We start from the raw sequence: 19,120 nt of genomic DNA on the forward strand, positions 1-19,120 counted from the left end.
GCAAACTTTAATAAATTGGCAGCCATTTAGTAAACACTCAATAGATACTATCACTTTATTCAGGTTCCTTAAAATCTCTTTTTCTCTTGGGGGTGGGCGCAGTGTCTCATGCCTGTAATTCCAGCATTTTGGGAGGCCAAGGCAGGCGAGTCACCTGAGGTCGGGAGTTCGAGACCAGCCTGACCAACATGGAGAAACGCCATCTTTACTAAAAATTCAAAAAAAAAAAAAAATAGCCTGCCGTGGTGGCATAAGCCTGTAATCCCAGCTACTCAAGAGGCTGAGGTAAGAGAAGCACTTGAACACGTGAGGCGGAGGTTTCGGTGAGCTGAGATGGCGCCATTGCAGTCCAGCCTGGGCAACAAGAGCAAAACTCCATTTCAAAAAAAAGAAAAAAGAAAGAAAGAAAAAGAACAAACCTGTTTTTCTCCCCCATTTTCATGTCCCCAGATAATGTCATCAGTTTCCTAGTCTCAACCATATATTCACAGAAAAAAAATGTCTGCAATGCAGTTGAGTTTTTCTTAGGATTAGGGAGAAACAGAAGTATGCATGTAGGGTTTTATTCTCTGCTGTTTCCCAGTATTCCTCAGCCCTCCTGATCAGGCTCATTTGGATTCTGCTACTGCTTTCCATGGAAGCCCAGTGACATTTGATACTCTGTAGATTTCAGAACACATCTGCCGAGTTGTGGTAAATAGGTATAGAGAAAAGGAAGTAGTCCACGGAACTGAGCAGACAACAGTTAACAGTTCTCACTGAGGAATTGAGCTGGTGGTAGGAGCATGGGTGCACACGCAGGCTGTTGCTTTTCACCATCACCTGCAGTGTGGAAGAAGTCCCATCAACCCACTACGTTCATCACCTACCACATGGGGTTCAAATAAAATCAACAGCTGTTTCCTTCCAAAACCTCAGCTAGGGCTTTTCCAAATACTAGCCCCCTTGACCCTCTTTTAACATTGGGTGGTATTCAAAAGCGACGGGTACAGAGAGCAAAAAAGCATGATTTGACCCATACAGGGGTTGATTGATGATTGGCTGATTTCCTAAAAACTAAATGTGTATTTCATTTTTAAAGGCTTTAATGTGCACAAGAATTACCTGGGGGTAGTGTTAAAACACAGATTCTGATTCAATAAGTCCAGGTGTACAGGTGTTGAATGAAATTCTGTATTTCTAACTAGCTCCCATGTGTTGCTGCTGGTGGTCTGCAGACTTCACTTTGAGTAATAAAAATGTAGTGTATTATATTTCTCTTCTAGAATATAACATCTAAAGGGATTCCTAAACGTATTAAAATCTGAGGTGAGAGAGCCAGTGCTGATGAGAAAACATGCTCATATCTTAACTGAGTATTCCGATTTTTGTGCACAAGGCTGTCTATTGAAATACTGTGTAACGAAATATTCAAAGACTTAGGGACAGAAACATGGATGACCAAATTAGGCCAAGGTGTGTATGTGCATGCAAGAGGGTGAATTTAAGTTAATTACAATGGAAATGATATGTACAGATGGAAAATACTGAACTATTTTTAAAATACCACTGTCTAGAAAACATTCTTAGCCAGGCCAAAAGAAATTCTGTAAACGCTGTTAACACTTTTATCTTTCTTAAATAACATGGTTCCATAAATAACTTTTCTAGGTCATTCCTATCTGTTGAAAAAATTACAAGCAACCTGTAGGCTGATTATATTACTTGAAGACTCATAAGGTAGTTTCCCATTTAAAAAATCAAATATAAAACCTTTTCATCTGGTTAATATCTGGTCTATTCCATAGTTATGGAACTTGTTTACTGTGCAGTTAGCAATGCAGAAAGACTGTAGCTGTTCTTTCTCTCTTCACAGCTTCATAAAAATGATTAAATAAGCCTAGTGCTTTATTAATTGATGAGATTGGCCATACAAGGGTTTAGCAGAGGTGTAGTTTTTAAAACGAGATTCTATTTACCAAATTTGTTTTACATTAAGTAATGGTCCCCAAGAATTTGCTGTGAATGGATGGCATTGATGTTAATTGAGAAATATATTATTTTTCTCATTTTATTAAGTTTTACATTTTAATAAAAGCATATTAAGAAAATAAATGCAGAAAATTATTTTTTAAACTCATAATCCAACCACATATATTGGGGGGAAAAAGATTGAATATGCAGATATATTCCCTTACAGGTTCTCCTGTATTGCTTTGTGGTATAGTTACTAAACTGAATCAATGTCAGAAAGTAACTCCTCAATTTTTTTAAGGTGGGTAACCTGGATATCATGTACTCATTAGGTATAATCACGCCTTTGGGATTTTTTTTTTTAATGATTCTATGTTGTTTTCAACTGGGGAAATCTTCACATCAAAACAGTGAATAGTGGTTATAGACATGATTTGCATTCTCTTTAAATTAACCACTTAAATCAAAAGCATTGGCAATGTGTATGCATGTATGGGGGTGAAGGTAATTGAAAGAATAACAGTAGAATATCTAAAAGTATTGAATATGGGTGAGCAGGATAATGGGTACTAATGGCTCTTTTTTTTTTTTTTTTTTTTGTAAAAGTTTGAATACATACGTCTGTATTCATGGTTTGAAGTTAGTTATAAAAATGTTTAAATATATTTTTTCATGTTCACACACATATTTTAACAGCTATATGCCAGGCACTCTGGCTGTATCACACATATATTTTAATAATTATATTCTACACACTTTTTATTATCTTGCCTCTGGTGTTTATTAAGTTGCAACCACATTCTCGTGTTATAAATCTTACTTTTTTTAATGACTTTATGCTATTCTGTCATGTGAATATGCAATGAGTCACTCTTCAGTCATGCAGCATTTATATTTGTGCAATGTTTCCCTGTGAATTTCAGCTTCATACTTGTAATAGGAATCAATACTCTGAGTTTTTTTTTGTACTGACTATCTTGTTGCAATCTATTTAAAAAACAGAATTATATAATCTGATTGTGTCATCCATAAACATATGACTGCTATTATTTTGCTTCAAGTGGGAAAAATATCTGCCTTCATGAGATGACTCTCAAATAGCCGACAAAATATGCAAGACTCTTCTTAAGAGAAAGCTGGCTGAATTTACTTCTCAGTGCATCTACAAACATAAGCATCGATTATCCACTCTCTCTCACCTGGTCCCTTGATAAGGAATGAGATGAACAGGGTGAGAGTCTGGAGCTACTGATTTGGAATTTTGCTCAGGCACAAACTCAGCTAAGAAATCCTCCATGTGCATGTGTGTGCACGTGTGTAGGTAAGCGTGTGTGTGTTTAGGGTTTCTGCTAATTTAAATGACTAATATTATTCTCTTTATTTATATTAGTAGCCAAAGGTTTCCAGCAGCTCTGGGATACCCCTATTTCTAGGTCGGGACATTGGACAAGAGGGAGCCAACTCTTCTTGTTTGACCAGGTTGAGACACGCGATGCTGACTTGCATTCCTGCCAAATTATTGGTGCAGAAGGCTCTGTCTGAGTAGGTAGAAGCTTCATGGAAATGACAATGAATTGTTCTCACAAGGCCAAAGATACAATTAAGCTGTGACTGCGTAGTCCAGGGCTCTTAACATGCAAACGGCCGGCAAAAAATAATGGCATGTCAAGTGCAATTTTCTCACCAGTCGCAGACACCATAAACTGTAATATAGTGTAATTATTTGGCATCCCGTGTCCTTCATACTAAGCACCACCCAAACGATTTCCAAGTTACAGTGAAGAGGGAAGGTTAGAAGGTCAAATTTAAAGAGAGAAAATGAGTCAGTGCCTTGGAGGAAGAGAATTATAAATAGACGTGGCATTACCAGCAACAGAGTTACATCCAAATAAGGAACAGCTCAGAAGCCCAGGTAGGAGGAAAAAGGGGAGGAAAGAGAGCAGAGAAGTTTATGTAAGAGAGAGGATTTAGTATAGAAGAACTATGACCACCTGCAGAGCAGACTGGTTTTTTTTTTTCCCAAAATAAAGCAATATAACGAATTGAGGATCACAGGACTTGCAGAACAAGGACTAAAGCAACCTGAGCCAAAAATCGATGCCACATACACACCACCCCCCCCACACACACACACAGAGGCTGAGCATCTGTAATCCGAAAATCTGAAATCTAAAAATCTCCAACATCTGAAAGTTTTTGAGCACTGACATGACACCACAAGTAGAAAATTCCACACCTGACTTCACATGATGAGTCACAGTCAAAGCTTTGTTACATAAAAACGTTATTTTAAAAATTATAGAAAATTTCCCTCAGGCTATGTGTGTAAGGCAAATAGGAAACATAAATGAATTTCATGTTTAGACTTGGCTCCGTTCTCCAAGATATCTCAATATATGTGCAAATATTCCACAATCTGAAAATATCTCGAATCTGAAATACTTCTGGTCCCAAGCATTGTGGAAAAAGGATATTCAATGAGCATGTGGAGTGTGTGTGTGTGTGTGTGTATTCCTGTTCCATAGGGGTTTGTGTCTTAAATATATAATATCTTAATCCCATACACTCAGAAGTGAGGAAATTGCACCCAACAGAAGTGACTTTTTTCCCAGTTACTTTGTAGTAGAACTAAAAGAGAAAGAAGCCAGATCTCCAAGAGATCTTTGCTTATCTTTCTAACTTGACACAAGAGACTTTAAGCCTAGATCTCTGTGTTTCAGGGCAACAGACTGAATGTCTATGACCTTGGTATGTTGAGTTTTAATCTTCAGTTTGATGGTATTAAGAGGTGAGTCTGTTGAAAGGTAATTTGGTCATGAGGGTGGAACCCTCATGAAGGGAACTAGAGCCTTTCTGAAAGAAGCCCCAGAAAGCTTCCTTGCCCTCTTTCTACCAGTGTGAGAATACAAGAAGATTGCAGTCTACAACCTGGAAAAGAGCCGTTACCAGAACCAACCATGCTGGCACCCTGATCTTAAAGACTACCAACCTCCAGAATTGAGGGTAATACATTTCTGTTGTTTATTAGCCACCCAGTCTGTGTTAACTTGTTATACAGCCAGAACTAAGACCCACTCAGTTACCCTGACCCTCTCTCAGCTCTGTAAACAGCCTTGAACGTGCTATTTCCTCTATCAAAAATGCTTTTTCTCTTTATCCCTGAACCCTGGTTCAACAACAGGTTAATGCATATCAGCTTCCAGGTTATTTCCTTTGGGAAGATTCCATCCTCCCATAGAATAGGGCAGTTTCCTCTGTATATGCTTTAAGAGAACCACATTCCTTCATTTCAGAGCACTTATTTCAGTTTTCTTGTGATGTTTCTTCATTTGATTTTCTGTTTTAATGTCCGTCTCCCTCTAGGAGCTCACTGGTTCCATGCAGAAGGCAGAGATAGACCTATGTTTGCTCAGAGCTGAGAATCCACTGGCAATGAAATACTCTGCAGACAGTAGGTGCTCAATAAATATTTGTGGCATGGTTGTATCAATCACCATCCTGACTTCCAGCCAAGGGCTCTCATAATGACATCAAGCTGTCTACCATAAAGAGTATCTGCACATTTTACCACAGGACGGTATTTTCGTGTTGTGTGTCAGTTCATCAAAAACCACCACAGGTTTTCTCTTTCCTAAGACCAGAACAAATAAGCAGATTTGGGCTAAGTGTCCCGTGAGCCACTTTTTTCTCTCTCACAATTTCCAAAGAAAGTCAACACTGAGGTACATGGAGATGTGAACCCTCAATGTTTATGTGTTTATGAACAGACTCTGCCCTGCTTTGGTCCACAGAGAACTGGAGGCAGGAATGGAGTCTGTTTGGCTGGTATTTGCTTTTCAGAAATCCAGACAAAAGCTTTCTGCTCCAGTTTGTACGATAAGCCCAAACACAAAAGTCTGAAGACAGTTGGAAGACAACGTGTTGCTTTATGACAGTGGTAAGGAAGACAGTCTCCACTGAGGTAATACTGCAGCTTTTTGAAAGACAGTTGTTTAAACAAGTTAACTTTTTCTTCACACTCACTACCTCAAAGAAACACTTTCAATATCAATACATAGAAAACACTTTTTAACTACCCAGATGGGTCTATAAAATACCCATATGAAAGAGAGAACACGAAAGCTCCTTTATTGAAAAATACCATTGAGCTTATATGACTATTATAAATTCTTCCATTATGTAGGTAAATTATTCATTTATTTTTTCATGTAAAGTATTTACTGAGCAGTTCCTATATACAGGCAGGGTTCTAGGTTGTGGGAATACAGAGTAAAGACCAAAGGACTCAAAAATCCTTTTTTGTGGAACTTGCACCCTAGAAGAGGCAAATAATAAACATAATAAGGTATAGAGTATGTTAGATAATGATTGTCAGGAAGAAAAAAAAATCAAGCATAGACAAAGGGTATGAAATATTAAAGGAGGAACAATTACATTTTAGAAGAACTAATAGGGAAAGCCTCTCTAAGACTATGACTTTCAGGCCAGGCATGGTGGTTCACACCTGTAATCTCAGCATTTTGGGAAGCCAAGGCCAGAGGACTGCTTGAACCCAGGAGTTCAAGATCAGTCTGGGAAACACAGGAGATCCCATCTCTACAAAAGATTTAAACAAAAATATCCAAGCATGGTGGTGCATGACTGTAGTCCCAGCCATTAAAGAGGGACTATTCACTTGTGCCTGGGAGGTCGAGGCTGCAGTGAGCTATGATCGCATCACTGGACTCCAGCCTGAGTGACAGAGCAAGACCCTCTCTTAAATAGAAACCAATATATATGACCACTGACTTCATTCCATTTCAACAGAAAATATAAAAGCTTATGTTGCTTCTGACCAAGGGAAGCATCTTACTCTCAGTCATCTTACTCTCTTCCCCAAGACTTTGCAAAAACTCCTCTATCTTGCTGGGGCACTTCACTTCCCACCCCACACCCCTGGGTCGGTGACTCTTCAAGACAAACAGAAACATCACCTCCGCACTATACAACATGTCCCTGTGCAGGGACTCCCAGAGTCTTGTTATTCACCTAGTGAGGTAATTGTTAATTTGTCTGCCACTCCAACTACAAACACATACACACACACATACAATTAAGAATGCAATTACAACTGCAATTACTATATGGCAGGCACTATGCTTCTATTATTTTCTTTATTCTTACAAATTCTTATTTATCTTATTTGCATAATCCTTGAAAATCTTAAGTAATCTTCTCAGGGTTAACACCCAGAAAGTGGCCAAGCCCATATTCAAACCTCGAGAGAGTACATCTCTGATGCTAAGGAGCTTTCTCAGCATCCAGCTGCCTACCGATATACTAAAAACAGATGATGGATGTGGTAAGGTTATATGTGAGGCTCTGAAGAACCTATCACTCAAAAACTAGCTCTGCCCTTGAGCTCGAACTCAACCTGCTAGGTCAGAGGCCTCACCATGGTGACTCGCAGGAGCGCCTTTCAAAGAGCAGGTGTGCTCATAAGTAAGTAATGCTTCTCAGCCGGTTCCTGGGGAGAAGCTGGGAGGTGAAGTGGTTTAAAGAGTCGGATGTGGAAGAGTGTGCGCAGAGATAAAACACTGTAAAGCACCGGTGGGCATCCCGATACAGATCATCTTCGCACTCAGCTTGACTCATAATCTGAAGCCGTCACCTGAAATGTATTTTTGGCTACGCTACAAGCCAAGATCCTCCAAGGCTACGCTGTCATAATTCAGGAGCATTTTTCTTTAAAGGGAAATAGGTATGATGGGAAATGTTCGCAGAGAAGTTTTCCAGAAAATAAACTCTATTTTAACAATTATTTGGGAATTGGTCATGGTAGGACGCCGTGAAAAGCCTAGATAAAAACCGTCACTAAGACTCAAAGGCATTTTGGCTATTTCAAAATCCTAGGGTTCACTGGCAACATTTCTGTCATTCAGAGAAGCATGAACGTCTCATGTGTCAATAAGTCACAAGAAGATGCTGAATGCCCGGCTGTTTACCTCTATCTCTATTACTACATGTAAGGAATGGAGGTGAAATCAGTTATCAGATTCTGAGTCCTAAGCAACCCCACGTTAATTACTTTTTCTACCCAGATAAAAACGAAATGTTCTCCTGGGCATAGCATGTTTTGTTATTTACATTATGCAAGGCACAGTCACAGTGATATACCTTCATAAAGAGGTAACTAAGAAAAGCAAAGAAAAAGCATCCATTATGTAAATACGCATGTATTCCCAGAATTTCATATGGTATGAGAATGTCTTGCCTTAGGGCTGATTAAAGAAGTTCTGACTATCCAGAAGCAGGCATTTAAAGACTTTACATTCCATACTCGATAACTCGTAAGTGTAAATTACAGTTTAAACTCCAGTTAGCTGGTTCCTAATATGTAATAAGGTACAGTGGGTGAAATAATGGCCATTGGAATTTCCAATAGGATTCGAACTCAGGTAGATCATTTACCATTCTGTGATATTGGTTTGGTTTATTAATCCATCTAAAACCCGCTTTTGTACCTACAAAAAAGGTAAGATAATGCTGGTAAAGAAGCCCATATCCAAAACCCATGGGGCCAGAAGTATTTTGGAATTCAAAACTGTTCACACTTCAGAAACACTAAGGTATATAAACTATATGGTAAGTAACACCCTCAGCAGGGTCTGGGGCAGCACCCTGTAATCCATCACGTTAACATTTTTGCAGCAAAATATATGAAGTCACAATTACGCATTACGACTATAGTAGCCTTAAGTCGGTTCTGCTCCCTGAGTTTGTATCAAGGATACAAAAAAATCTTTCAGATTTTATATTTTGAACTTATGACAAAGGGAGTGCAGACTAGTTTTATACATATATATTTGTATCCATGCATGCAAATGAACATACGTATGCATATACTGAAGGGGGTGCTATTGTTAGAATCAAAAAGGTTGGTGCCCACAAAGTGCTTTTATAATAGTGTTCAACAGATAATAAACACTCAGTATTGGCCAAAATATAAGTTCCTTAAAGGCAGAGATCACTGTTTTGTTCATTGATATGCCTCCCATGCCTAATAGAGCGTCTGGCACATAGGAAAGTCTCAATAAATATCCATGTAATGGTTCATGGTATCTCCTCATGCAGGCTTTCTTTATCCACGTAGAACCATATGAAATGAGAAACATAATCCTTGGAGAGGCTCAATTCGTTTTGCAAGACAATAGGGTAAAAGCATTAATGCAATCAGAAGTTCCCGGTGAAACACAAAGAGTTAACTCAAGTCCTGAAGATCAATATTTAATTCCCCTCCTATTTTTCTTTTAAATCATTGCATTCGGGAAGTGAATAACATTGGCCTGATTCACTTCTAAACTGACTTATCAAGAAAATCAGTCATTGGCAGGCTCCTAAATGGAATTATGCCTACATGAAGATGTGCATCAAAATTAAAAGGAGCTTATGAACAGTGCTGAGGAATAAACACGTGGTCTCCAATAACCCACAGTGTGATTTTGGAAAGCAGGCAGCCTATGTCTACCAAAGAACATTTGTCTGACCTCCCAACAGGAGCAAAACAAATGTAAGTCCAGTCTAACACACACGCGCATGCGTGTGCACGCGCACACACACACACACTCCACTAAACTAAAGTTTTGATTTTGTACATTTGATTTCATCTGACAATGAATGAACTAGTTTTCTGCTGCAAAGTTTTTCAAATAGCACAGTGCAGTTAAGCATCTACTTTAAGAACTTCCTTTTCTCCATCCTAGGTTAATTATTGAAAAAACAGATGATAAAACAAAAAAGATAAATATCTACCTGCAATTCTAGATATCTGCATATCCTTAAAATAAAATAAAACAAAATAAACTCTCAGCAACTGAAGTGGTAGGAATTCAAACTGAGAAAAGATGCATATCTCTTCCAAGTACTATAAACTAGAGAAAAGGTTTGGCATGAAATCTCTCTCATGTGAATGAGAAAGAAGACGTTATTTGTTTACGCATTATATAAGCAGTGTTATATTTTATTGATAGCCGAGTGGAAGAGGTGATAGGAGAAGCTTTCCCTACAAGACCATTTAAAACTGTTACCTTGGGATGAATCCTATTCCTAACAGAATGACATGTAAACTCACTAACCATCTGTCCTGAACAGTTTACAGCTAAGTGTGGCCACAACTAAAAAGACTCTGGTATTAAACATCTTAAGACCACCAACAGACCCTGAAATTGAGATCTTAAAAACAAAGCTTACCCGGCCAACAAGAATCGGTTCAGGTCCAGAAAACTCTTCCAGGACAAACATTTGATTCCAAACCCAGCCTCTTTTGGAGCGGTTCAAAATTCGCTGTTCTTCACCCAGACTGTTTATTTCCAAAGGGGATCCACTCATTAAAACTTGAGACTGATTCATTGGAGCCATGTAAATGCAAGGGGGAAGAGTAATCCATAATATTATTAATGGAGTCCAGAGATCCAAGAGCATTTCCGCTAGCCGTTCTGGCATGGTCCCACCAGTGAAGCAAATCACCACGAAAATGAGACAATTATTTTTTTTGTCTCCGGTCTGCAGCCATCCAATTCATCATGCAGTGCCGAGCATTTACTTACAGCTCTGCCACGTGTCTATAGCATGGGAAACAGACATCACCTAAGCAGCTTTTCTAAGACCACAATCCATTGGCTTTTCTTTTCATTGAAATTTCCTGCAAAAACAAAGAGGAAGAAAGATAAGGGTCTGCTCAAACAGGTTTTAAAATAAAATCACTGCTTTTCAAAAGCACCTAAAGTGAACTATAGTGGCCACTTCTCAAACTCTTGGGTTAGAAAGTGGATCTGAATAATTAGAATAAGTAGGCTAGTAAGTCCTTTAATTTTTAAGCTTTATTTAGATTGTAATTTTCATTTGTAGCTATGTGACCTATCAGAAACGGTTCACGTAATAGAAGTTCTCCTTTTCCTTCTTGCTTCTTTCTTTCCCATCTCCCTCTCTTCCTTCTTTTCTTCCCCTTGACTTTCCTCCTCTCTCCATCCCTTCCTCTCTCTTCCATTCTTTTTTGTTTTAACAATTGGGAGTGTATGCTAACACAGCCCACTTGTCGAACAGATTGTAAGCCTTTTACTTTTATTTTCTTCTTTTTTTTTTTTTTTTTTTTTTTTTTTACCTGTTTAAGGACACATTTTAGTTCCTTTTATGTTAAACTCCGTGAAATAACTAGCTTTGAATTAACAACATTAAAAAAATACAAATGAGAATGGGAAGGGGAATTTAAACCAATTTTGACAATCTTAGCTTCCAGGATTCATCAGAAGGGATTGCCCAGTTCAGGGTACAGAGTGCAATCCTCTGCCAGGATGCTAATAATGAGTGAATAAAATTAGAATGCTTCCAGAGAAAAATTCTGTAATGTCCAGCTTGTATGCTATCATCAGGACAGTGTCAGGGTCCACATTCTAAATGTACAGTTAAACAGGAGATTTAAATTATGGAAAGCTCCCTTGGGAATAAAATATGGTAAAAAAAAAATGTAATGTTCAATTGAAGAGATTCAGAAAGGCAAGGGCACAAAAAAATCCCCATTATCTGAGGTGTCAGATACATTTTTTGCTTACCCTCAGTGTGGCAAAATGTGTTTCTTCCCTCTCAAAAAAAAACAAATATTTTTAAAGAAATACTGTTCACTGCAGATCCAAGAGAGAAGCTTTGCTGAATTAAACTCAATGGGAAAATATTTTCTCAGGACACCATCGGGAACAGTGCGGCTCAGGGAATTCATAAAAGGGAAGGAAACCTTTCACCTCTAGGTGTCTGGTTCCATTCTGGCTCAGAATAAGAAAGCTAGAAAGTCATTAACATTCGCTGGGCTGCTGAGTGGCCTCACTGAAGCCAGCTGAAAGGGGCAGACCCAGATTGTACTGCAAATACAGGCAGTATCCCATCTAACAAGATGGCCAGTGGAATCACCCTGCTTGTCATTCTTTGCCTGGGCTCAGCTCAGTCACTGGGACTCTATCACTCAAAAGGGCTCAACCCTGATGAGTATAGAGGAGCCACAACAAGCAGCAGTTGCTTTGGAAATGGAAGAAAAAAAAAAAAACAGCTTTCAATGGGGAACCAATATAGAGAAAACAGAGTCCAGAACAAAGTCTTCTCCTTCCCCTGGAATTGGAGAAAATCTTCCCCCTAAAACAGATTCCCCTTAAGTCTTTCTCTCATGCCAGTGCGTGAGCAGACCGTGGCAGGCTTCAAAACTTAAACTAAACAAAATTCAAAAAGTCCCCATAAAGAAACCCCCACATCTTTGTATCTTTCTGAATGCTCAAGCCACTTATTAGTTTAACAGCATTTACAGCACACCCATGCTGTGCTCCCTCTAGACCTGAGGGAGAAGTTGGTGCTAAAGGAGTCTTGTGCATGCTGAGGTGTGTCTATTCTTGAAACAGATACACCTGGGTTTGGATCCCAGCTCACCCTGCTTGCTGTCTCTGTAATGATGGACAAGATATTCAAGTTTTCTGAGCTTCAGTCTTTTCTTCTGCGAAGTGGAACCAATAATAATTCCTACCTAATGGGACAGTAGTGTGGTTCAGAAATAAGACACATGTAAACCAGTCAGATCATGGGAAATACTCGGTAAACTGGAATCCATGTGGTTATCCTGGGCTAGATGTGTGGTGATGACAGGATTCCTGCCCTAGAGAGGCTTTGAGAAAAAAGACAAATCAATGAGCAGAGTGAAGCGATGTAACCTCTGCAGTAAAAGTTGGTAAGGTATGAGGGTGTCACAAAGGTGCTCAAAGATCTTCCCTGTGGTGGAGGATGAGGATGGTGCTACAGGGGAAAGGCCTGTGCCATGTTACACACATGGTGAGATCCATTCTAGTCATAGATCCTCAGCCTAAAGACTTCTCAGAGAAAAGGAATTTGTTCTTTCCAGTTCTCCCCTACTCCATGATAGACCATAACTGAACGTGCAAAAGCCATGTATGCTGTTCTCCAAAGGCATAAGTTTTGTTTGTTTGTTTGCTTACTCAAGCTCACACTTACAGGCTCAAGTGATCCTCCTGCCTCAGCCTCCAGAGAAGCTGGGCATGCACCACCATGCCTGGCTACTTTGATTATTACTATTATTTTTATAAATGGGGGGGTTGATCTCGAACTCCTCGCCTCAAGCAATCTTCTCACTCCAGCCTCCCAAACAGCTGGGATTACAGGCATGAGCCACGGTGCCAGGTTGGCCTGGGTTCTACAGCAGCAGAACAATGAGATGGTTGTGAGAGTGACCTCTAGTGTCAGCCTGCTTGGGGTCTGAATTCTAATTCTTACACTGACCAGTTGTGTAACAGCGGAGGGAGGGATAATTAATAACAATAGCAACGAAGCAATGATAATAATACTGACCTGACAGGTTAGTTTTGAGGACTAAAGGAGATACTCTCAGCACGTCAGATAGGATAGACTAGCATGCACAGTTCTTTAAAATTTTGCCAAACACTCTGCAAGTAAGTATACTCTGGCATTTGCTTTGTTGCTAATGATTGTGAGATAAGAAAATTTCATCTCAATTTAAATTCATAACAGACACTTTCATGGAAACCACCAAGTGGCAACGAGGATGGACTGTGGTATGCTGGATGGACTGCAGCATAGATTATAGTGAGTTCCCTCTATCTGAACTCATCAGAGTAAGTTAAAAAGCAATAATAGACCCTAGGCCAATGTTATACAATGGCATAGCTTGACTAGTCAGAATGAGTAGGTTAAATAAAAAGGGGATACGTGTGTAGTCACAAATAGTATCCACTAACACAGTATCTTACTGTTAGATAAAGCGTATAATGCCTTGCCTTGTTGTGTTCAAAACTGAGGCAGAGAATAATGAAATGATGTACTCAAGGAGCACCTCTAAGAAAAGAGAGAACCATTATTTGAACCTAGGTAACGTAATTTCAAAATTCTTTCTGAACAAGACCCTTCCTCTCATTGCAGAAATATTTCATGAGCATATACTGTATGTCAGGTACTGGGGGAAAGAAAGGCAAATGGGTCAGAACTCCTCTCTTCAGGAAGCAAAGGATCTGTTTGGCAAAGATAAAGAAATACATAATCAATTCACTGAAACGTAGTCTTAGAAGGTTTAAAAGAAACATAGGGTGATGGGTAAGCCATGCATTTGGCAGCATTGACGAATGTTTCCTAGAGGGGATGTCATTTAAATGTTGAAAAAGAATTAACCACCTGAGAAGGGGGTATAAGTGAAAGAACATTTTAGTCAACCAAGGGATACGAACAAGACCACCAACTAATCTAGGATCTCTGAATGAATCAGCATCTAAGGTAATTTTCAAATTATTATTTGCAGAATCACCCAGTCCATGGTTACCCCATCTTTTTTCTTACCCATCTAAGTCACAATAATGATGGTCTCTACAGAGTACCTGTTAACTATGTAGCCATTTCCTCTGGCAGTTCTTTGTGAAGAGAAGAGCATGTTTCGTGTCTCCAAAGGTCAAGTCATATACCACATAGAGGGTGTGAGGGGCAACTGAGTGCTATTTCCGTGCAACTTCTCAATTTTCTGGGGTTTCTGGGAGGGAGATGGCCAATACCCTGAAGTCAATGGTATAGCCCTGGGGAGAAATCAGCCCAACTCAGGGGAAGCCCTTCATCTACATAGGTCATTCCCGTCACATCACCTGTAGGGAGATTCTAGAGACTGAAACACTTACATGCCACCTCTTAGATTTTGCCAAATTCTTAAATCATCTGTATTATTACTTTAAATTTTACTGAAATAGGCTCAGTTTTCAAAATATTTATTTTTAAATGGAAAGCTTATATTATTTGCCGTAAGAGAATATAACTTTAAAATTACGATGTTAATAGCAAACACTTAGAAAGTACTCAGATAATATTAAATCATAAAGAACTATACATACATAGATATATACATGTAAATTCATGTCTTTTCTTCAAAATAACTCTCTAATATAACATCATTATTACTTATCTCATCATTCTCATTGTAGAGATAACCAAATTGAGGTACAGGGAGATTAGTATTTTAAGTAATGTTTTATTTTTACTAAACTAGACACTGTTAAAAGCCTTAGGTCATCTCACTATTTGCTAAAAAGAAAGACCAGCCATCGTTAGAGAAAGACTGGTTAATATTTAATAAGTGGCTCTTTGAAAGAAAAAATTCTGATTTGTAATGTTTTCTGATTTTCATAGCATAAATACTTCCACCATGACCAATTTTAAGCTTCCAGTTGACCATTAACCAGCTCTGAAAATTACTGAAAATTTAACCATCAGCTCTGTTAAAACCCAGTAAAGAGCCAATACTAGCACACCTGTAGTGAGGTGCTTCTCAAATATTGATATGCATCCAAATTACCTGAAAATCTTGTTTAAACACAGATTATGAATCACTTAGGTTAGTGTGGGATTTGAGATTCTGCATTTCTTGTAACCTTCCTGCAGTGCTGATGCTACTTACTGATTTGAAAACCACACTTTGCGAAGCAAGTATTTCTAAAGAAGACTGGCTCCCAGCTCAGACCTCCTCGAGATAACCTAAAGGACTCAGTGGTGTGGTGGAAGAGTCACTTCCTCCCTCATGTCATTGAATGTCATGCCATCAACTACTTCACCACCACTGTGAATAAAGGACTGAACACATAGATTTGGGAAAACCTTGAACTAGGGTGTATGAATATATGGAATTTTATACGATGTCACAATACTTTCCTCTCCTCGCATGTCTATTTTACGTGAGGCACTGGGAAAATTGCTGAGCTAACTGGTGTGTTCACAGGCACATGTATGCTATCAGGGAGTGTTGGGACTTAGTCTTCAAGGCGATCCTGCTAATTTGAGAGAAATGGGACTCTGCTGTGACACTTGGAACCACACTATTTGTATGCTTGTACCTCTGCCATGGGCAGACTAACATTGTCCTCTTGGAACATCAGAGAATGGCTTTGTAGAAACTTTTGAGATGCAACTGAGTCTTATATCCGTGTTATCAGTATTAATATTGTGAATAGCAGCTGCATACACAAACTGCTTAACTTTATGCAAGGAAGAAGAAATTGAGCAAGGTTGTAAAGCTGGGGTAAAAAAATCAATTTATTTTTACATTTTCCAACCACAGTATGTGTGTCTGACCAAGCAATCTACTTTATTATAATGCTGTTGCATTGGTTTACATCCAGATAGTGAGATGAAGAGATTTTATAGTTTCTCTGGAATTCTTACATATAAGAAAGTCTTTAGAATTCCCCGATATGATGATATCTTTTCCTGGGTAAAATACGTATAATCTGACTTATCATTCATACTTATATTTCAGAGATAATTCTAATTACAGCCTGAATTTCACTCTGCTGATTCCAACATTATTTTAAAGTGAACTCAGTCAATTCACAGATATATAAGTCATTATGCAAAAACATATTACACCATCCATTTTGTAAGTAATGTGGATTAAACTTCAAAATGATGAACCACACGCTGATCGGTGAAGTCTAAAACAAAAACAGCCTTTTACAGACACTTCAGGATTCAATCCAGCAGATTATTGTGGTTGACAGGAAACTATGCTTTTATTATCCACTAGGCTTAGCAGCCACAATATTTCATGAAAGCAAAAATGACACTGAGGACCAGTGAGTTTCTATTAAAAATGTTTCTGACCTTGAATTTAGAGCCATTAGCAGCCTGCTTCGAAACAGGTAAATGCACATTGAATTCAAAGTGGTATTTCACGAAAGCAGGAGCTGGAGATTCAGTGTGTGACCCGGAGCAATTCACACCAAGCCCTGGCTGACTGGGACTGAGCAGGTAGAAAAATCCTTTGGCTTTTAGAGAGGAAATATAGTTGCATGTATTCAAATATAAATAATACAAGAAGATCACCTTTCCTAAAGCCTTCAGAATTCTCTAACCAGATTCTCTTGGCAGAAACATATTCTGAAATTGTTTATATACACACACACACACACACACACACCCACGCACACGCACATATTATTTTGTGTATCCTTCACTCAGCCACAACCCTTCTGGTCGTCCTTCTTTGGCATCAGACCATGTATTTATCCAGATGTCAATCTATCCAAAAGCATATTGTTTGCTTGTTTTACCATCCAGAATAATACCTGTTAAATCCTTTTTTTTTTTTTGTGAGTTGGAGTTTCACTCTTGTTGCCCAGGCTAGAGTGCAATGGAGCTATCTTGGCTCACTGCAACCTCTGCTTCCCGGGTTCAAGCAATTCTCCTGCCTCAGCCTCCCAAGTAGCTGGGATTACAGGCGCCCACCACAATGCCCAGCTAATTTTTTTTTTGTATTTTTAGTAAAGATGGGGTTTCACCATGTTGGCCAGGCTGGTCTTGAAATCCTGAACTCAGGTGATCCACCTGCCTCAGCCTCTCAAAGCATTGGGATTATAGGCATGAGCCACTGCGACCGGCCTCAAATCCACTTTTTGCTCTGTTATTGCCATGCTACTCTTCTCTACCTTTTGTTTTAAGTTCTATAATTGTTGGTTTCCTTTGGGAACATCAATAAATAAATGCCTGTCCTCCTCCTTCTTTCCCAAGGTAGAGTCACAAGTTTGTTCTTCACATAGAAATGTTTCTGTTATAGAAATTTCAGAATGAGGTGACTAAGTCAGTGACAAAGACGATAAAGTCAAAATAAGATCTCTTCTCTAGTGTTATAGAACCAGACCTTTACTTAGAAAACTTTCTTGGAATCATCAGTTAAGATATTAAGAATAATTTTCTGGCCGGCCTCAGTGGCTCATGCCTGTAATCCCAGCACTCAGGGAGGCCGAGGCAGGCGGATCACGAGGTCAGGAGATCGAGACCATCCTGGCTAACATGGTGAAACCCCGTCTCTACTAAAAATACAAAAAACTAGCTGGGCGTGGTGGCGGGCGCCTGTAGTCCCAGCTACTCGGGAGACTGAGGCAGGAGAATGGCGTGAACCCAGGAGACAGAGCTTGCAGTGAGCCAAGATCACACCACTGCACTCCAGCAAGGGTGACAGAGCGAGATTCTGTCTCAAAAAAAAAAAAAAAAAAGAATAATTTTCTTCTGTTGGGTTTTTTAAAGGCAAACCAGTATCAAGATCATCCTAAAAAAACTGAATATCAGTCCCACAACTCTCTTGCCAATTACAGACACAGTGATGTCAGAAAGTCATTTCTCAAGTCTAATCTAAATCCCTCCTTCTTTATTTAAAAGTCACATCCTTTGCAATCTTTAAATCGCATGTTCAGAATTTAATAGCCAGAGACCTACCGAGTTACAACATTTTGTGCAGGTCCTTTAAATCATAGCAATCAATCAGAATCAACCTTATTCTTATCAACCTGTAATTCAGTCGAACTGTGGAAAGCCCCATGAGATAACTGTTTAGAGCACTGACTCTAGAGTCAGATAGAAGAGGTTTGAATCACAGCTCTATCGTTCATGAAATAAGTCACCTGGGCACGTTTATTTGTGGCAGGTGAAGAAACTGATGCGCTGTGTTTAATACTACCTACTTTGAAATATTAAGGAAGAAATAAATAAGGTAATTTAAACTCTTTGTCAATGTAGCAGTTATAGTAACTATTTATTGAATGTTTCGAGTGCTTAATGAAAAATATTTACTGATTTTAAAAAATTATTTTATTGCAATCTCATGCTGTGTATATACTTCAGCGGGGAAAATTCCAATGTTCTATGCAGACAGGTAATAAGTAAAATAACTTTTTTCAACTCTTGATTTGTAAAACAAAAATAGCACGAACCAGGGTGGGTATAAATAAAATAGCATTTTAGAAATAGCTTTCCCTTTCCACAACTAACATACAATTAAAGCAATGACTTCAAGTAGTTTTATTAAGCCTCAGAAGGGCTGAAATTTTACTGTCCAGAACCAACCACATCTTTCCTTCCCATAGAAGACATGACGTTGCCCATCACTATTTTCAGCTGAGAGGGTAGAGTGCAAGCACTACCTGTTCATGAGTGAGCTATTCTCTTTCAATCAAAGTGTAGCTGCTCATTAAAAAACATTGCCTGGTACATCTCTCTTACAAGATAAATTCCATTGCACTTCATAATCATCTGCATTCTTGTGAGGACAGCACAAGTGGAAAGTCTCTACTAATTCCAAGATGAAGCCAAGGTGATA

At 38.9% G+C, this 19,120-nt stretch overlaps 1 protein-coding gene across 2 annotated transcripts in view; it reads right to left on the minus strand.

The window, feature by feature from the left end:
- Positions 1 to 19,120, minus strand: part of CDH8 (cadherin 8) — a 385,185-nt gene that overhangs the window by 359,374 nt on the left and 6,691 nt on the right. The window contains exon 2 of one of the 2 annotated variants that reach the window (XM_015126310.3): positions 10,183 to 10,633. In XM_015126310.3, the coding sequence (XP_014981796.1) occupies positions 10,183 to 10,434 (252 nt within the window). In that variant the 5' untranslated portion in view covers positions 10,435 to 10,633. 2 annotated transcript variants of the gene reach the window in all.

This window comes from Macaca mulatta, chromosome 20 (genome assembly GCF_049350105.2).
Source record: "Macaca mulatta isolate MMU2019108-1 chromosome 20, T2T-MMU8v2.0, whole genome shotgun sequence".
NCBI classification, from domain to species: Eukaryota; Metazoa; Chordata; class Mammalia; order Primates; family Cercopithecidae; genus Macaca; species Macaca mulatta.